This window comes from Pelophylax lessonae, assembly GCF_965119305.1.
Source record: "Pelophylax lessonae genome assembly, chromosome: 3".
NCBI lineage: Eukaryota > Metazoa > Chordata > Amphibia > Anura > Ranidae > Pelophylax > Pelophylax lessonae.
The window spans coordinates 529,299,077-529,320,446 of record NC_138770.1 but is presented as its reverse complement, the minus strand read 5'-3'; the positions used below and the strand labels follow the sequence as shown (position 1 = coordinate 529,320,446).

Below are 21,370 nucleotides of genomic sequence, written 5' to 3'. Positions count from 1 at the left end.
AATTAGACACAGCGGGAGGCAGACCGGGCTCGATCGCTGTCGGCCTCCTGTGATCTTTGGCAAAACTGACAGGAGAGGCGCCTGGTATGTAAACAATGTAAGACGGCTCTCCTGTTAGCTAAGCTGAATCACCGATCTCTCTCTGCCTCTGTTCAATCCACCCCCCACAGTTAGTAAGCACACCTAGTGAATCAGTGGCGGAGCTAGACTTTTAAAACAGGGGTGGCAAAGGGGTGGCAAGGTATTATTTTGGGGGGTCAATATACAACGTGGCAGGATAAAGATAGTTGGTCAGCCTGAAGGTGTGTGGGCAGTCTATATAAAGGAGATGAGAATGGTGAAGATGGATGGTCAGGTTATGTAGAGGCAGGATGGAGGTGGATAGGCACACTACAGTATATAGGGGAAGGAAGGCAAGATGAAGTCAGGAAGACAGGGTTTGTAGGGGCAGGATGGAGGTGGATGGATATTCTATAAATGGGAAAGGTTATGCGGAGGCAGAATATAGTTGGGTTCAGGCTATATAAGGGAAGTGGGCAGGGTGAAAATGGGTGGCAATGTTGCGCAGAGACAGAAAGAAGATCAGTGAACAGGGTATGTGGGTGGGAAGTCTATATAGAATTGGGTTGGCAGGCAGAATGAGGTGGAGGCAGGATGGACGTAGGTAGGCAGTCTATATAGGGTAAGTGGTTAGGCAGGCAGTACAGGGTGTAGGCGGATGGATTTAGGGTTCTAGTATAGAGCTGGGTAGGTAGGCAGTACAGGGTCAGGTTAGGATGGACTTGCGTAAGGAGGCAGTCATTCTGGGTGGATGAAGTATGGGGTGGGGGCAGGATAGAGTTGAGTAAGCAGGCAGTATAGAGTGGGGGCACTATGGAGATGGGTGAGAGTCTATATAGGGCAGTTGGATAGGCAGGCAGTACAGGTTTGGTGCAGGATGGATTTAGGCTGGCAGTAGAGAGCTGGGTAGGTAGGCAGTAGGTAGGGTCAGGGTAAGATGGAGTTTGGTTGGAGGCAGTATGAAGTGGGGGCAGGGTGGAGTTTAGTAGGCAGGCATTCCTAGTGAATGTAGTCGAGAAGGCAGGCAATAAGGATGGAGTTGGGTATATATGTATATATAGGGTAGCTGGAGTTGAGTGACAGTGACCAGTGGTGGGAAAAGGTCAACTAGTGCCCAGGGGGAAAATGCCCAAGAGCGCCCCCCCCCCCCCACCCAGAGAAGCATATGCAGCGCTGAAATGTGTGTGCTGGATACAGCATGTGCTGCAATGATTTGACCCTACCATATCCCCCAATGACCCCCTAAGTTGCACAAGCAGCTATATGGAGGTATACATTCTAAGGCATAGCAGGTCTGACATGCTTTCTCTTATGCATGTCTACACACCACACATTCTTATTCTTAGAGAGTAGTACGCAGGTCAGACCTGATATGCATTACACCGTGTAGCTAGTTCTGGGTACAGATTATAGTAAATATTGGATACAAGGAAAAATCTTGATAAATTGTTTTGTATATGGGAGGTATACACATGCCAGGGTGAGATGGTTTGTATCATAGTATAGCATAAATAATCCCCTGTAGTGTTTGGTGGGCAGTATTACCTGCAGAATATGACCTAATCGGCCACCTGAAAACCATGTTCAATTTGTGTGCTTACAGCACAGTGGTGAAGACTTTTAGGCCTCGTTCACACTTGTGCAACTTAAGGATTTTATTGCGATTTTGATGTAATTTTGACTGGGCTTGAAGCAATGCCTATGTCTTTGGACCTCAAAACACATTAAAATTGGGCCAAAGTGGTGCAGGAACAACTTTGAAGTTGGTGGGACTTCAAGTCGCACAGATATGAACGGTACTCATTGGAAATAATGGAGAACGACTTGTCATGCAATTTTGCAATCCCAAATCGCAGGACAAGTCACACAAGTTTGAAAGGGGCCTTAGAGGTTCAGGCTGGGTTCACACTGGTGTTATGCGGGAAATCCTGCGATTCCTGTGTGGGTTTTCGCATTGCACCTAAATCGTTGGCGGTTCAATCTGACATCTGCGAACCGCTGCGGATGTCAATGTACAGTTAATGACACTCCCGGTGAGAATCAGACTACAGTGTGAACTTTGAAATTGTGCAGGAATTGGATCGCATAGGTATGAACATGCAATCAGATTCCAGTGTGGACCAAAAAAAGGGTCCTGCACTGTTTTGGTCTGAATGGGATATGAATTCAGTCACACAAACTGTATGGCAAAATTTGTATTGCACAGACATCGCATGTGATCTGCACAGCAATGCAGTGTGAATCACATGCAATGTCTGTCATCGCAATAGTGTGAACCCAGCCTAAAACAGGTGTGCCTCCTAAGTTACCTATAATAAGGCATATTACACTTTACTTATGACACCCCTAGCCCTTAGCAGAGTTCTGTGAATTTGTGTGTTTGGGAAAAGGGGGGCTAGGTCTGATTAGTGAACTATAAGCCCTTTACTGCCAACCTCTCCCTGATAATGGTTAGTTGGTATTATGCTGACTTACTATCTTTATAACATTCTGACCTCAAACATGAATGTCAGGAAAGTCTGCTAAAATTCACATGTCCCAATCTGTATACCTCCACTGTTCCAATCGGAACAATGCGGTCAGCATCCCAACCAAGCAACTAGCATTTTCAGAAAAAAACAGCAATGACAGCCTACTTGTTTCACATTAGGTTTCCTATAATTTGGTTATTGTTAACTTGAATTAGCAATAAAAGAGCATATTTTGTTGCGCTGAAGAAGCTCAACAAGCTAGTGTATTTTTTCCCAAACTCTATGTAACACATAACTGAGACACCCTGTAAACCCCCCCCCTTCTAAAATCCATGCTATCAGATATGAAGCAAGCTCTCCTCTGCTACAATCATCCACTTATCATCTGTAGGACTCTGAAGCTGTTTCCTCCCACCTTTTAGTACAGTAATAGAGGGCAGTGGCTCAGCTTGGGTCCTCCATGCTGCTAGTCACTTCTAGGGATGCTGCCAGTCGGTTCTCTGCAGCTCTGTCCCTCCGAAGGACACACATGGCTGACTGTAGAGGTTAGCAGGAGGCTGGCATGTGGGGAGGGGGCGGGGGAGCAGGGATGCACACACAACTTTTTTTTTTTCATTCCAATGAAAAATGCTGGATTTCTCTGCCCTTTGGAAACAACCTGCAGGACGCTCTGCCCTCACTCTGCAGTGCTCTGTACACAGAAGGAGGTGCTCTCCGTGGCTGTCCTCCTCTCTTCCGCCCACAGGATGCAATCAGGGGACGGGAGGAGAAAGCAGTGTCCTGCCTTGGGCAGAGCAGAGAACTCCGTAGCTGCTGGACAGTAGGGGGAGAGGAGGGAGCCAGAGCCAGCGGGCAGGCCAAGTTTGCGATCAGCGCTGCACAAAAAGCAAACAGATATTGTGTGTGGAATTTGGAATTGCAGATGCCCATGAGCAGGGTGGCAACAGGGGTGGCAAGGACTTTGTCTGGGGTGTCAATTGCCACCTCAGCTAGCCCTCTAGCTCCGCCACTGTAGTGAATACATTTAACACCTCCAGTGTTAGCCCCTTCCCTGTCAGTGTCATTTATACAGTAACCGTGCATATTATTTAGCACTGATCACAGTATTAATGTCACTGGTCCCCAAAAAGTATCACTTAGTGTCAGATATGTCCGCCGCAATGTCGCAGTCCCGATAAAAATCACTGTTCGCCGCCATTACTAATAAAAAAAATAAAAATAATAAAAAGTCCATAAATCTATCCTGTAGTTTTTAAAGGCTATAACTTTTGCGCAAAACAATTACTATACACAAATTCGATTTTTTTTTAAATTTTTTTTTATTTTTTTTATGGGAATGTTTTATAGCAGAAAGTAGAAAATGTTGGTGTTTTTTAAAAATTTAGCGCAAAAACAAAAAACGCAGAGGTGATCAAAAACCTCCAAAAGAAAACTAGAAAGCTCTTTTTGTGGGAAAAAAATTGGCCTGGTCATTAAGGGGGTAAAACCTTCTGGGGCTGAAGTGGTTAGGCAAGTAGATGAGTTATAGCTATATGGTGATGTTATATTACAAATAATATTCTCCCCCCCCCCCCCCCCCAAAAAAAAATGCTTTACGTAGCTGTTAATATAGGCTGTAAGGGCTCTCAGACAAATGCTAACTTTTGAAAGCAAGAGTATGACTCAGAGATACAGACAGCTAGCCATCAAAAATTTTCAGAAGGTCAGCAATGGCAGGCCCCAAATTGCCCATATGACAGATGCTACCATAGCACAAGGGTGTGAAACTGACCTTAAAGCATGTCTAAAACTAAGAGCAAAAATTAGTTTAAATATGTTGTATATTGGAGCTTACCAGTTCTTATATGTTTTGTCTACATGTTCTGTTATTGGGTGACATGGTTCACTCAGCTTACTGTATCTATGGAGGAAAAGTGTTGTCGCTCCAAGACTGGACTACAAATAACCCTATCCTCTTCTCCATAACATACTGGGGAGTTGTTGTGTAGTCCACAGAGACAGCCAGAAACAATGTTATCTCATAAGAGTGCAGCAAAGGCAGAGATTGCAGGAAGTCCCCAGCTATCCTGGCAGGTTCAATATATATTTCTTTGTACTTATCAAAAAGATATAAGAGAATATTTCACTGCATATTTAACAGGCCAAAAGGTAACAATTAAAACAAGTTCATTATTAGGGTGTACTAATAATACTTGTACACATGTACCTACACTTTAAGCCTCTTCAAATTTTAAAAAATAATGAACCTGTAAATCCGTATGACAGCCTAGGCAACTAGCATTTTCAGATACTGTTCATCCTGCTTATTTCTCTCAACATAGATTTTCTCTGCTGTGAGATATTGGCCTTTATGAAGAAAATGTATTTACCTTATTTTGACAGATTTGATGGGCTGCTCTTGGATGGACATCTGGAATTGTTGCAACTTTGCGACCCACGTTCAGATCAAAAACCTCTACAGCACGATTAGTTCCTGCTGCAAGCACAATATCTAATGAACCAAATGTTAAGGGTTATTTAACATTTGTGATTAAAGGGATACTAAACACAGACACTTTAGTTTACATTATACAGAACATTCTTATTATTTAATTGCATCATGCTTGTGTAGTTACCAGGCAGTGAGTGCCTTTTCTAATGTTGCCATGCAGTAGTCACGTGACTTTTACACATCTTCTAGTCTCTGCTGATGAATGTTCCATATGTAAGCAGAGGAAGCCTGAACTTTGACTCTGTGTCACATGACCAAAAAAAAAAAAAGCCTACGTAATACTACCGGTAATTAAAAATACACAATGAATATCAAATAAATGTGTTACATCATTGCACAAGCATATATGTAAAATCCAATATTTATTTTTTCTTAGTCAATAACATAGTGTGGGCAGAGTTATCAATCAAGATGTAATATCCCACAGTGTGTTTTGCTAGTTGTAGGCATTGAAGAGGAGGGAGGGAGTATGCTGTCATTTATTCAGAGTGTACAGTCATGGGTGCTGCACAGGTATGATCATGGAAGAAATGCCTTGCATTGCAACTTACAGAAATCTAAGCATGTGCACTTGATGTGACAACTGCCGCTCTACAGAATCTGAAGCTGCATCTGGGTCACAGACAGGAGGGAGGGACTAAGAACTGCAGGATTAACCAGGTTTTTTACAGAATACAGAGGACAACCGTTTAGTAAATGACTATGATCAGCATGCATGTATTGACAGTTTTTTTTTTTTTTGTGGGATTAATGGCTTTTTGGGGTTGTTTTTCTAAAACTGCAGAGTGCAAAATCTGGTTTAACTATGTATGATAGCCAATCAGCTTCTAACGTCAGCTTGTTCAATTAAGCTTTGACTAAAAAAAAAAAAGCTGGAAGTGGATTGGTTTCAATGCAGAGCTGCACCAGATTTGCTCTCTCCAGTTTTTTCTACATCGACCCCTTTAACTGCTTCCTTACTGTTCTGGGAGGATGCCATATGACATCCTCCCGAGAAGGAGCCGCGTTCCGTCGCAATCTGTCACCTGCTGCGTCCACCGGACACAGCGAATGACTGATCACTATACTGGTCTGCTGTCAGTGTCATGTGATCACTATGACCAATCACAGCAGATCATGTGACAATTGTAAACAATGAATGGCTTCCTTTCATGACATTCATTGTCTACAATTGTGTTGCTAGCTGTGATTGGTCACAATGATCACAAAGTACAGACAGGGCCAATCACAGCCCATTTGTATCATGTGATTAGCTGTGACCAATCACAGCTAATCACAACAATAGACAGTGTCTCAACACTGTCATTCAGTAAAAATATTTGCTTATAGCAGTGAAATACTAGTTTGCAAAGGTGGATGATTAATCACTTCTAATGTTGGGTGATGCAAAGGTGTTGATGCTGCTGAAAAATGTTAAATCTATTAATTTTCGTTTTTACATTTTAGAATTGTGTGCCCTAAAATTTGAAAGGGTGCCTTGACTGAAACAAGGTCTGGTCTAGTGGGGGGGGGGGGGGGCTACTACTGGGACATTTTTACCTTAATGCAGAGAATGGTAAGCTGTAATGTAGTAAATGTTTGCTTTTGAATTTAATACTAAATAATAATACTAATACTGTTCCACATATTTAAGGGTCATTCATGCTATGTGCAGTTACCCACGTTTTGTTCTCGTGGAAAAATGCAGGTAACTGCAATGACACACAGAAAACAATAGTTTTTGAACATTATGTTTAGACCAGAATTTCACTGTATTCCAGAGCTGTGCGATATTACAGTGTTTCCCCGAAAATAAGCCCGGGTCTTATATTAATTTTGGCACCAAAAGACACAGTAGGGCTTATTTTCGGAGTAGGTCTTATAATGTTCTGTCCCTCTCTGCCCTCCCTGCCTGGCAGAAATCCCGTATAAACCTAGTTTAGTGTATATAAAATCCTAGGATGCACTTTATTAGTGTTTTATATACTGTCCAGTGAGTGTTTTTGTAATACAATTGTGTGAAATACCTTCATTACGGTACATCGCAGCTCTGTGCTCAGCTAATCTTCTGCTCTCTCGTATTTCTCCTCTCATACGGTAGCTGTCAGAGGGGGATCTCAGCCCCTCCCCACTGCAGTGTACACAGAAGAGCCAGTGTTCCGTGGTAGATTAGATTAGAATAGGTTTAGCTAATCTGCCGCTCTGCTGTCCTCCTTTCCCTGGCCGACAGCTGGGGGTTACGGAAGCGCCGATGTACCGAAGGTATTTCCCACAATTCTAATCGAACATCTGGCGCTTCTGTGTACACTGTAGAGGGGAGGGGCTGAGATCCCCTTCTGACAGCTACGGTATGAGAGGAGAAAGACAGCAGGGAATAAGCTGAGAGCAGAGCGGCGATGTAAGGAAGGTATTTCACAGTATTATATTACAAAAACACACTGGACATTATTTAAAACGCTAATAAAGTGCATCCTAGGGTTTTTCATACACTAAACTAGGGCATATTTTCGGGGTAGGGCTTATATTGCAGCCCGTCCCAATAATCGAGATAGGGCTTTTTTTCGGGGTAGGACTTACTTTCGGGGAAACACGGTATGCAACATGTTTTTCCTGAATGCCACCTCACAGCAAGCACAGTGCACCACGCTGCTGTGCAGTGTCACTTTGTGCACTTCATATAAAGGTTGTAAAAAAAAAAAAAAGGGATCTGTGTGATTTGATGAAACACACGTCACACTGCCCCCCACCATAGAGCTCTGCAGCTCAAAACGCTGTGCTGATAGCAGTCAAAGAAGCCAAAGTTCTACTTTAATGAGAACCTTAAAGTAATATTAAAGGCTTCATTTTTTTTTGGTAAATAACAAACATGTTATACTTACCTGCTCTGTGCAATGGTTTTGCACAAAGCAGCCTGGATCCTCCTCTTCTCGTGTCCCCCCGTCAGCGCTCCTGGCCCCTCCCTCCTGGCTAGTGCCCCTAGAACAAGCAGCTTGCTCTGCGGGCACCTAAACAGGCTCGCTCCTGAGCTTCAGCCCCACCCCCTCATTGGCTCACTGGCAGGAGCGGGAGCCTGCCTCAACCAATGAAGAGTGAGAGTCCCCTGAGAGCTGAGCCACTCGTGCACATTGCTTGATCGAGATGGGGCTCAGGTATTTTTTAGGGGGGGGGGGGGTCTGGTGCACATAGAAGGTTTTTTACCTTCATGCATAGAAACCACTTTAAATTATAATAAAAACACATAAAACTACTAGATATAGTCACATACTGTATAGGTCAGTTGCTGCTACAACCAGTGAATAATTAGTTGCTTCACTTATTGCTAAAATGTTACAAATCTATTTTGAGGTCTGTTGTTTTCCAATTCAATCTATTGCACTAGCTGGCATCTACATCTAAAAAAAGGAGCATAATAAACAGGTAACAAACTCCCAAAATACTAGCTCTAAGCAGCATGTTAATAAACCACATTATAAGATTGTATATATGAAGATCATTCAGAACATATTACATTGAGTAATAAGTGCCTTACATAACTCATAATCACAAGTGAAATGCATGGTTGATTAAAAGGAAATGAATAGAGGGCAGAAATTACAGAATAGAAACATATTTTGATGCTTGCATATTGCATACATTTAAGAGATAAATTGAAATGATCCATTTTATGTCCTGTCATAAATATGCCTGAAGGGAGAGTTTTGTACTCCTACTTTTTTTCATACAGTGGTATAATATATCGTATAAGCATTTAAGCCATAACATTTCCTTTATGCTTTCATTACAGACATGTTGTACACATTGCTTAAAAACAATAGTATAAGTCAACTTTAGAAGCTACAAATCTGCTATAAATTACCATGTGCCAGTATACTTTGTAATGTGTATATAGAAAAATTTCAAATACATAGTATGACTCTATGGTGATTAAAAAAAAAAGATATTTGAATGGTTAGGCAATTTTGTAAATATTGGCAGACATCTTGGTAGCTATATGCTAATTTACCATTTTCCTTCACTAGACCCCACCCCTCTGCCTCCATAATGGTTTTTGTTGTTATAGGAAGTCTTACAGACCAACAAAGAGGCAGTGTGAGGTTTATCGCTACTTCTCCCTAGAGCCCTTTATATGGTACTCAGATGCTTCATCCCACCCTTTTGCCATGAAGATTTTGCCACAGAATGGTCTACACCTGACTGGCCACATTCTCCTTCTGGGCATGCTTACCATATATTCTGCACCCCACTACGTGAGAACCTCACAGGGGATTATCCTCACCCATAGTTACGAAGGAAACCAGGGGAAACCAGGTGAAAGCGAGCCACGGCAAAAGCTCAGGCAAATATTCTCCCTGCTGCAGGGCTGCACAACATTCAACCTAAGATTGAGAATGTTTCCCTTTCATCGAAGCGGGATCAGATTTTTAACACCTGCCTCTGCATCCGATTTTATGTTATTTTAGACATGCAACAAGTGGCCTAGCTGACAAAAGCTAATTTTTCAGCAACCATGTAACAATTTTTCAGCTATCACTATCGATAGCACCAAAGTGCCAGGTCTTTTCTCAAGCTCCGTCATCCCTGCCTAAATCAGATCTGATATGCATTGCCTTGATAAATCAGACATAGAAGCAAATGAGGAGGCCCCAGAGGCAATGTTAGAGAAGGCTGTGGAAGATCTCTACCCCACACTCCTGTATGCCTGAAGTGTGAGCTTTATGCAATACGTCTCAGTGGTGTGTATGCTCATCTCTTCTGTGTGCACTTGACCCTCCTTCATTTGCCATTCCACTTTGGGTAAAAATAGATCTGCAAACTCTGAAAAGACAGTCTCTATTCATGAACAAATAGAATGTGAAATTATTAACAACTTGTTCCCCCCCCCCCCCCCCCCCCGGAGAAGATTTTCACTTCAAAAATTATTGCCAAGCTCTATCCAGTGGAACAACAGTTCTCCGTTAAATGGTCTGTTCCAGTAGTATATCCCGTTTCAGTTCTCAAAAACATCTCAGTGTACAAATTGAAGATGTTATTTCATTCAAATAATCTGCAGATAGGAAGTTTGAGACACTCTTAAAGGCTCAATTTACTTTTGCAGGCCCAGCTCTGCAGCTGGCTCTCTGCAACTTCAATATATCAAACTGCAGAGAACAACCAACATGATCCTGTATTCCAATTATCTGAGCAATTAAAGCAATAACCTTCTGCCTTCCCCTTTTGTGTGGATGCCCTAGAACACGTGATGAAACAAATTTCCAGAAAAGCCCTTATCTCCATTCATATGCACAGAATCTTATGGCTAAAAACTTGGAAGCTGCCTGTGAAAAATGCCTCCCATGTATGCCTTTTAAAGACGTCTTTTTGGCAAATTGTCGACATCTTGACAAATGAATTAAAGGATAGGTTCACCTTTCACACCCATATTCACATTATCAGTGTTGTAACAATGTGTCACGATTTAAAAAAAAAAAAATGCGACTGTGTGGGGCTCCTCTCACCAAGCCACGTCATTCATTCACCAAGTTCTATGAATCTGAGATCTACAAGTACTGACAGCCTTTGCGGCTGTCGGTTGTAGTTCTTAATGGTCACTTCAACGCAACATCTTTTTGACCTAGAACAAACATGCTCCTTCCCTTGACTTACCCATACTCCTGTCCTGCCAAGCAAAGAATTATATAGTTTGGTGGATCTCCAGCCCAGCCTTATCAACAGTGAAGTCCTTTCTTCCATATCACTGGAACAAAAAAATTTAGTCTTTTAGGCTGGGGAGGAGTGTTCCAGTCCCTCATATTCCAGGGAATCTAGTTACTAATGAAAACCAAGCACCACATTGATATTTTGGAGATCAGAAAGCTAGATCATTTCATGAATGGAGGCTCACTGTCCAGCGATCTTTTCTGTCTATGTCTCAAGAGTGAACAACTAAAGAGCGGATTACTTCAGCCTTCACTGTCTGGATCAAAGAGAATGAGCCCTTCATCCCAACATCCTCAAACTGATATGTAATGGATAGCATGGCCTCCTGATTCAACAACAAACTATTTCTATTTGTGGCCAGACCCATAGATCCTCTAGCTCGGGAATCAGATGCCTTGATAATTCCATGGATTCCATTCAGGCTAATCTATGCCTTTCCTCCAGTGTTAATTCTACTTCATCTGTCTAATAATATAGGGCAAAAGAAAAAGCCAATGATCCTCATCGTCCAGAACTTGCCCAGAAAAACCTGGTACACATACTCAGACTACTACAAGATGACCCCTGGCCTCTTTACAACAGGCAAGACCTTGGGGCCTCTGTTCCATCCTGCTTCTCAGTCACTTACAGCATGGCAGTTTATGAGACACATGAGCCTCCAAGTCTGTCCTCCCTAACTTGATAAAAGCAAGAAAAAACACTTCTAGAAAGATCTATTATTGTATCTGGAAATCATTCTTTGTCTGGTTTGAACAAGGTTTTTCTAGAGTTAGCAGAAAACAAAAGAAACAGAGCGCACACCGCCCTAGTGTAACACCATTTAATGAAAATAATAGAAGCCATAAAAACAGGTACTCACAAACATATATAGTGTCATGCATGGAAATTATATCCCCCGATCTGATGTGTACAGGGTATTCTCCTCCTTGCCTTGGCGGCTCAGCTGTTCGTCCCGCACTGATGAGTAGGTAACGTCCGGCTAAGCCAACCACCTCAGATGACTCAGGGTGACTCAATGCGGTGCGCCTGCGCACGGTCCAGCCGCCGCTGCACACTCTCCAAGAGCCGGATGCTGTAGCCGACAATGCGGTTACGCAGAGGGGAAATCCCCGATCAGGACCCAGGACATGTCATTCATGGGGTTGCTAGGGACAACGTTTCGGAGGCGTGGCCTCCTTCTTCAGGTCTCAACACCCCAAAAATCTTTTGCCCTCATATATATATAACGATATAGCGGCTCCTCCCCTCACAGTTTCTTAAAGGGACATGACAATAAAGAGCCTATAATCAAGGGCGATCATATCAAAACATTAATATATATCCATCAATTGTACAATTTTGATAAAAGTTGATAAAAATTAATAAATTCATAATACAATTAAATACTATAAATATATATATATATATATATATATATATATATATACTACATGACACTGTGGAAAACTTCTAGATTTAGGCCCCCTTTTCTTCCTGGGACCTCAACATTTTTTTTTCTGCTCTACAGAAAGCATCCTTTGAAACCAACAGTGAGATTTACTTAGATGACCTTAGGTACAAGGCAGCCTTTCTGGCCTCCATCACGTCGGTCGGACATGTTTCAGAATTGGCATCTCTCCCGTGCAAGGAGCCGTTTCTCATCCTTTACAAGATGGTAGACCTATGGCGAAGGCCATCCTTCTTTCCCAAGGTGTTGTCAAACTTCTACTTCAATGAAGACATTGTTCTTTAATCTTTTTTGCCCTTCTCCAAAGCACCCAAAAAAAGATTGCTCTTCATTGCCTAGACGCAGTCAAAGCAATCACAGTCTACCTCAAAGCAACAGCTTCTATCAGGGAAACAGACTTTCTATTTGTCCTCCCCTCAGGGCCTCAGGCAGGTTTATAAAGAGATCTAGTCCGATCGATTTAATCAATTTTTGAAAGTTCTTAATGGTAAGGTGGAATTACAGCCAGAAACTTTTTTTTTTTATTTGGATAGAGTAAAGATGTATTAGATCTACTTTGGGGTTCTTTATCTCTTTCGGTGAGATTTATTCCCACTTCCTGTCCTTCCTGTCCTACACAAAAGAAGGAGTAGAAATATCTCCACAGGGAAGTAAGTTCCCACCATTAACAGTGGTCACTGGAACAAATGTCATCACTGAAAGATATCCCATCTACAACTTTTCTGCTAATAGCCTTAAAAATCTAGAGAAAAAAATGCCATTGCCCTTCTGTAAACTAAATATGTCCCCTTCCCCCATGTAACAGAGATGAACAAGTGTTTGAAGTCTAGTCTGAGAAGTAACAATGGTTCCCTCCATAAATATTGTGGGGGAGTGAGCATAGCCACCCAAGGACAGGAAATTACCATGTGAAAGTAAAGGGTAAAAAGTCTGAAAAAAAAAGAAAACAAATGGAGCCACCACATCTAAAGGCCGGTAAACTGTAATATATTTAATTTTTGTTTTTTGGGGTTGATATGCACTTTAAATGCAGTAACCCACAGCAACCAATCAATATCCATCTTGTAATGGCTTGATTTCAGCAGTGTGAATTCTAACTGGTTGCTAATTAAACAAAGGCAGAAAAATGTATACGCACAAAAAGCTAATTGTGATAAAAAAAAATATCTATAAGGTGCCTAAAAATGTTTCTGTCTCCTAATATTTACATGGTTAGCAGAATATGTAATTGTATGGGTGGTCCTTAAGATGTTTTAGCTTGTTGATTTCACACACTCAGCCTGTACTTGTCTGTAAAGCCTAGTACACACCACTAGTTTTTTTTTTTTTTATTCAACCCAGCGGGTTGAATGAAAAAAACTTACAGCTCCAGTCAGACCTGCTGTACTAACAACTCGATGTTAGTACAGCGATCTCCCCTGCTGCTTTATTGAAATATGACAGGGGGACAGTTCCCCCGCCAGAACACTTCGGTCAGCTGATCGGGAGCCGGTCGGGTACTGGTTTTCCAGCATGCTCCTCTGACAGAAGCCGGCCCAGCTGCCGTACACACGGCCAAATGTCTGTCGGTTTTTGTTGAACCGGCCGATTTCGCCTGAAATTCAGTCCACACGTACTAGGCTTTAGGCTCCTTTCACACTAGCCGACTCCAAAGTTGCACGACTTTCAGTGCAACTTTAAATTCTGACTTTGGCACGACTCTGAGGTGATAAGACACTCTCTGCCCTTGAAGTCGTGCCAAAGTCGGGCCAAAGTAGTGCAGGAACCTTTTCTGAAGTTGCAGTGACTTTAGTAGTGTCAATTAGAGCACATAGGTATAAGCTGATATTGCGTATAAAACATATTCAGAATGCAAAGTAAAGATTAAAAAAAGGATACAGGAGTAGAAGTCATTTGCAGCTGAAATGCCAGTAATCTCCACTGAGTCCAGATTAAATTTTTCAACTGTTTTACATACACTCTTCTGTTCATACCTACAAAAAACACACAAAAGTGGATGGGTTACATAAAGGTCAATTGTCAATCTCTAATAGCTATAATAAAGAACAAGTTTATGCTTAATAGACTGTTTACTAGGGGAAACCATTATTTGCCATGGCTAACTGCATTTCCTTTCAATTGTTTTTTTTTTTTTTTTTTTTTAACAAGGTGCCAATCGAAAAAAATCAAGAAAGTCACAGCATGTAAATACAAGTTGCAAAAAGTCAGCATATTCACCGGCCTGACTCAAGAAACTTCCCAGGATGAGGAGTGGGAAGGGTAAGATGCCACTGGCTAGGGTCTATTTACAGATTGCAGGGAGAACAGGAGGATTTACCTTTAGAATAGATGTAGGGCCAGTGGTGGGATTCAGCCGGTTCGCACCGGTTCCACAGAACCGGTTACTAAATATTTGGAAGTTAGCAGAACCGCCTTGTGAGTTGTGACCATCTGTATATCATCCTGATCCGATGACCGCTCTGCTGCTCTCTCTGTCTTCTGTCGGCGCTCTCTCTCTGCAGGGAGGTGGCCAGAGCAGAGCCCACACACTGCACTGGTTGCTAGGCTAGAGCCGCTTAGCGTCTAGCAAGCAGTGAGGTCACCCCTTTCTACTCCAGGCCGTCGTGCTGCCGCCTCCCAGACAGTCCCCGACTCCCCGCCTATTACAATTTGGCTCTAGTAGGAAAGGGTGGACCCGGGGCGCAGAGCAGTGTGCCCGAGCCCACCCATTGTGTGACAATAGCGAATAAAAATTCGCTATTGTCACACGGATCCTCCTCAGCCAATGCCATTGGCTGAGGAGGAGGTGGGAGGACTCGAGGAGAAGCAGGGACTGAAGAGAAGAAGCCGCCGCTACAACAGGTAAGTCAAGTGCACTGGTCTTGGGGGGGGGCTTGGCAAGTTGGCACGCTGTTCACTCTGCATTGAAGGGGGCACGATGATCTCTGCATTGAAGGGGGCATGATGATCTCTGCATTGAAGGGGGCACGATGATCTCTGCATTAAAGGGGGCACGTAGGGCCTGAGAATAGCAGGGGGTGGTAGGAGAAAAGGATAGAAGGGGAAGAGAGGGAAAGAAGGTGTGCTTAAATTTATTCATAGAGTTGTTCATCATGTGAGACACAAAAGTGAAAATTTGTTGAGAGAGGGCACAGGGGTCTTGCAGGAGTATGCTTTCACTCCTATCGAAGCATTTATGCACATCTGTCTTTATGCTGGGAGCAAGCTGTTTCAATAGGAACCCTGGGTCCCATACTGACAGTCGGGACCTGGAACTCCCTATTCCAGGTCACCTGATTGCTGTGATAGCCTCTGATTGGCTATCACAGTAATCAGTCACAGTGAAGCCCGCTCCTGTGTTTATCTCTCTGTAAATGGAAAGGAAAGATACATTGTTAATAATAATAATAATAATAATAATAATAAAGAAAGAAAATACCTAAAGTAGATCAAGGCTTGATCTAGGCCAGTTCCAGGGTTAGTGTTTGAATCAAGTAAAAGTCAAAGGTCAATGTCAGGGTCAGCATATTTTGGGAAGGGTTTAAAAAAATATATTTTAATTAGTATTAGTGTAAGTTAGGGTGCACTATTGTTTTTGGGCTGTACTACGGGTACAAACAACAACTAACACATACATATGTAGTATTGCTGTTATCGTAGGGAGCAGGAGAATCTATTATCAGTTGTTCTTTGGTGGTAGGTTATGGTAGTAACAAGAAAAATACAGCTACATTAAATATATATATATTTTTTTACTACAGTCAGGTCCATAAATATTGGGACATGGACACAATTCTAATCTTTTTGGCTCTATACACCACCAAAATGGATTTGAAATGAAACAAACAAGATGTGCTTTAACTGCAGACTTTCATCTTTAATTTGAGGGTATATACATCCAAATCAGGTGAACGGTGTAGGAATTACAACAGTTGTATATGTGCCTTCCACTTTTAAGGGACCAAAAGTAATGGGACAGATTAACAATCATAAATCACACTTTCACTTTTTAAAACTTGGTTGCAAATCCTTTGCAGTTAATTACAGCCTAAAGTCTGGAACGCATAGACATCACCAGATGCTGGGTTTCATCCCTGGTGATGCTCTGCCAGGCCTCTACTGCAACTGTCTTCAGTTCCTGCTTGTTTTTGGGGCATTTTCTCTTCAGTTTTGTCTTCAGCAAATTAAATGCATGCTCAATCGGATTCAGGCCAGGTGATTGACTTTGCCATTGCATAACATTCCACTTCTTTGCCTTAAAAAACTCTTTGGTTGCTTTGGATCATTGTCCATCTGCACTGTGAAGCGCCGTCCAATGAGTTCTGAAGCATTTGGCTGAATATGAGCAGATAATATTGCCCAAAACACTTCAGAATTCATCCTGCTGCTTTTGTCAGCAGTCACATCATCAATACATATAAGAGAACCAGTTCCATTGGCAGCCATACATACCCACACCATGACACTACCACCATCACTGATGAAGTGGTATGCTTTGGATCATGAGCAGTTCCTTTCCTTCTCCATACTCTTCTCTTCCCATCACTCTGGTACAAGCTGATCTTGGTCTCATCTGTCCATAGGATGTTGTTCCAGAACTGTGAAGGCTTTTTTAGATGTTGTTTGGCAAACTCTAATCTGGCCTTCCTGTTTTTGAGTCTCACCAATGGTTTAAATCTTGTGTTGAACCCTCTGTATTCACTCTGGTGAAGTCTTCTCTTGATTGTTGACTTTGACACACATACACCTACCTCCTGGAGAGTGTTTTTGATCTGACCAACTGTTGTGAAGGGTGTTCTCTTCAACAGGGAAAGAATTCTTCAGTCATCCACCACAGTTGTTTTCCATGGTCTTCCGGGTCTTTTGGTGTTGCTGAGTTCACCGGTGTGTTCTTTCTTTTTAAGGATGTTCCAAACAGTTGATTTGGCCACACCTAATGTTTTTGCAATCTCTCTGATGGGTTTGTTTTGTTTTTTCAGCCTAATGATGGCTTGCTTCACTGATAGTGACAGCTCTTTGGATCTCATATTGAGAGTTGACAGCAACAGATTCCAAATGCAAATAGCACACTTGAAATTAATTCTGGACCTTTGTAAATGGGATAATGAGGGAATAACACACACCTGGCCATGGAACAGCTGAGCAGCCAATTGTCCCATTACTTTTGGTCCCTTAAAAAGTGGGAGGCACATTTACAAACTGTTGTAATTCCTACTCCTTTCACCTGATTTGGATGTAAATACCCTCAAATTTAAGCTGAAATTCTGCAGTTAAAGCACATTTTGTTTGTTTAATTTCAAATCCATTGTGGTGGTGTATAGAGCCAAAAAGATTCAAATTGTGTTGATGTCCCAATATTTATGGACCTGACTGTATATTTGGACAGTTTTACTTTGATAATATAAAAAAAAATCAGGAAATTTCCATTACCATTTGCCACAAAATGAAAGGCCCAATTTGTCCTTAAAAAAAACAAAAAAAAAAGTTTAACACACCTGGATGTACAAAGTATTTGTGATAATACGCACGGTTGCAAATTTGTGCTTAGGCATTACCATTTACTTTTCTTTTACCCTTAGGTGCGAAGGGATTAAATTAGTTTGGGGCATAACCCAGTGGCTTTTAGCAGGACATAAAAGGATCCTTTTGGACATGGAAACCTATAACCTTGTGGATCTGTTAATGTATTTTAGACCAGTAGTGCTGCCAGATACTCTCACCAAATGTAAGCAAAGGAGCTTTTTTTTTAGCAGCTTCTAAAGCAAGTGAAAGGATAAGACGGAAAGGCTTTAGCGATCCTGGCTGGAACTATGTAACAGCTCATAAGTAATTTGTAGTTTGTTTCAAGAGCCAAAATAGAGATTTTGAAGGTAGATTCCAAAATTTGGTCTTCATATGGCAGCATATGGAGTTGGGGGAGAATGGATGGTTTGGCATACAAGAATGAGATTACTCCAGGGGTAGAGAATCTGAGGCACTACAAGATTCAAATTTAATTTTCTTGACGGGATCTGTAGTATGAATTTTCAAAGAGTTGATGAAATGTTTAACCGTCAGGTATCAGAAGATCCCTCCAGGTAGAAGGTGATAATCTTTTTTGTAGGAGCCAAAATTACTTGCTGCCAGATAAATCTGATAGTTAAGAAATTATAATGAGGCAACCTTTGTTCCAGTGGCAAAATGATGCAGGATCAGCTAATTGTAGTTTTGACAACAGTAGCAGCCAGTGAGGGCTGAAATGATTATGTAGCTTGAAATATTATAGTAAAAGAAGCATGCATCTTTTACTTTTTGTTTTGTAACTGTCAAAAAAGCCACCCTCAGTTATCATTCTCTGACAGATAACACATAAAAAAGCATGGTAATGGTATAATAACATCAGTAATTTCCAAATGAATGCACCCTATTGGATTAAAAAGGTGATTAACAAAATGCGGTTTTAGGTTTTGCCAGGAATTTGCCCAAAAGCAACAGAAAAATGGCTCTTTCAACAATAATGTGTTTTCATACAGAAAATATTACAAATAATGATAATGTCTGTCTTACATTTGTCAGAAGATGTTTTATCATTTTTGTTCTCTTTAGAGTTCAGTTCAAAATTTGTTTAAATAAGAGGAACAGTGAGTACTAAAACAAGTCTTTATTTAGATGATAATGCACTAGGCACCACATTCCAAATAACAGTCATCTAGATAAAAATCAAGGTTATTACCATTATGTCTGCATTACAAGCCAATTGTTTATGATGAGACATAACACATTTAATCAAAAAATCCACAAGCAGGAATTGACTGTCTAAGTTTGTTGATGAATATTATGTACAGTAAGTTCTAGGAAATGTAATCCTTCTGCAGGAAAATGGAATGTTGTAGTGTCTGTGGTACTGCACTGTACGTTTAAAGCGTATGTCAAAGCAGAAGTAAAAAAAAAAAAAAAGGCATATTTAGTACATGCACATTTCTACTTGCTTTTCTATTTAACCCCTTCGCTGCCAGACCATTTTTTTATTTTCTTACACACATTCTATAACGTATATTTCTTTTCGTACATCACGGGACACAGAGCCATAAATCATAACATATGGGTTATATAGCCACCTACAGGTGAAGGACACTGGCAACCAATCAGAAAGGATGACCCCCTATATTATCCCTCCCACACAGTCTCTCCACATTTCTCTTGAAGAAGAAAGAAGATATGCTACATACCCCCTGATCACGGAATCTAAGAGGTTAAGCTATCAGATCCATCTAAAACAGTCAATGGACTAAAAATATGGTATCTGAGCCTCTGGAAGCAGATACAAGCTTTTGCCTGTAATGCTGTCCTTTTTAGGTGCTGGACCCTGGGATCTGGACCCTTGGAATACCAAACCCTAAAAGGCGCTCCGTGCAGGGTGCTCTACAGGTCCAAGGCGGTGGCCCCTCTAAAAATAGGGAACCCAGTCTTTGAAGGTCGCCAAGACAAAGCTCGCCGTGATGGGTGAATATTGGATTCCTGTTTCAAAACAGAATCCTGTGGCAGGACTGGTGAGTCAAATTTAAAATATTTACATATACAGCAAACCTTGAAGGTAAAAATTGCTGGCATAATTGCAGATTGTAAATATTTTATGCACTGTTCCCTTTAAAAAAGATAACAGAGACCGAGTACCATGTGAGTCTCTGCATGAGACTATGGATGTTAAGCCTAGGCAAAATACATCTTGTTAAGGATTATTTCTGTGCTTGTATTTCTGACTCACTGTTTTCACCATGTGCTGATCACCTGAGAGGTATCAGCTGTAACAAACGAATGTGTGCAGGAGAGTGGATGTTAAGCTATGCAAAATACATCTTGTTGAAAGCTCTGGCTTTTCCTTAGGGATTAAATGTGCCATTTATATCAATTGTGATTATATGAGCTGGTGCAGTTGTGGGATTGATGCAAAGTTTGTTTTAAACAATATTCCTTTGCCTATTGTTATCACACTGTTTTTGTGTTGCCCTGGGCTGATCACTTGAAGGGTATCAGCTGTGACAAACAAAATTCAGCCTAAGCTGCTCTCACCCCATGTGGTTGCTGTTTTCGCTTTGGCGCATAAGTGCCCGCATGTTCGTCTCCTGCCTTGATAGCGTGTCTGTGACGAAGGCCTATTCGTGCACGCCAGAGAATCTTTGCTTTTTAAAACAGACGTAAGCCACATGGAGGACATGTTTGAACGCATTTGGCGTGCACGTGGATGCCACGCACCACGCCGCGCATGCGCTATACAGCATAAATGGGCGTGATTTAGTAGGAACTGTTTCCAATGCACTAGCCTCTGTCAGAGACTGAAGGTGACACAGAGCATTTTATTTCTGGATTCATAAGACACTATCAATGCCAGTGCACCTTTCTATAAAGACAGATTGAAGCAACAGTGTCACAGCATAAAAGCACAATGTAAGCACAGTGGTGGAGAAGCAAGGTTCGTGCACTTTACGCTACCTAGTGTTTATGATTATGAGCTAGGAATAGGCATGAGGTAACGTGAAACCTTGCTTCTCCCCCACAGTGCTTACATTGTGCTTTTATGCTGTGACACTGTTTCCTTAATAAAGATGGGACACAGAATTTAGTGCGGCCATTAAGACTTTTCTTGTTTATGCCACAGGTGTGAGAACTGGGCCGTCACATGCCAGAGAGTGTGTGTGAGGTGCTTTGTTGTGGATCTGTCTTGAGTAGCGCTCCTTCACTTTGATTACTTCCCTTATCCTGCACATCTGTATGTAAGCCCCTTCATCTCCATCTGGACTTCTATTGTTTATGCAGGATAAGGGACTTGAATAGGTTAATATACAGGTCATTGCAGAGACAGTATGTGGGTGGATTAAAAATAGGGGAAGGTGATCGGGTGCATAGAAAAACCAATGATTGGGGTTCGAGGGAATGCAAAAATGACTTTTCTAATTAGGTTATGCTTATCTTATGCCTTTTGAAGCAGACTTATTGGGTATACTGTAAATTAAAAGTGTTACTAAACCCAGGACCCTGCATTCACTCAATCTGGTCTCCCACAGTACACTGAACATGGAAATGCAATTATTTTAGTAAATATAAACTGCTAAATACCTTTTCTCATCAGCAGTATATAGCAGTCTTGTGACTTCTATCAGTGTCTGGTTAAAGCTTGTAGGAGTTTTAATTCTACTCTGATTGTCCTTTGAGACTGCATGACCCCTGACCCTCAGTCTGGACAGTGCTGATAGGCCCTGTGCTGGTCCC

General features: G+C 41.7%; 1 protein-coding gene across 1 annotated transcript in view; it reads right to left on the bottom strand.

Moving 5' to 3' along the window:
- The window catches only part of WDR27 (WD repeat domain 27), a 522,635-nt gene that overhangs the window by 270,257 nt on the left and 231,008 nt on the right, over positions 1 to 21,370 (bottom strand). Inside the window, exons 19-20 of the mRNA XM_082251222.1 lie at positions 14,024 to 14,118; positions 4,901 to 5,022 (exon numbers count right to left, since the gene is read on the bottom strand). Of these exons, the coding sequence (XP_082107348.1) occupies positions 4,901 to 5,022; positions 14,024 to 14,118 (217 nt within the window). The remainder of the gene's footprint in view (positions 1 to 4,900; positions 5,023 to 14,023; positions 14,119 to 21,370) is intronic.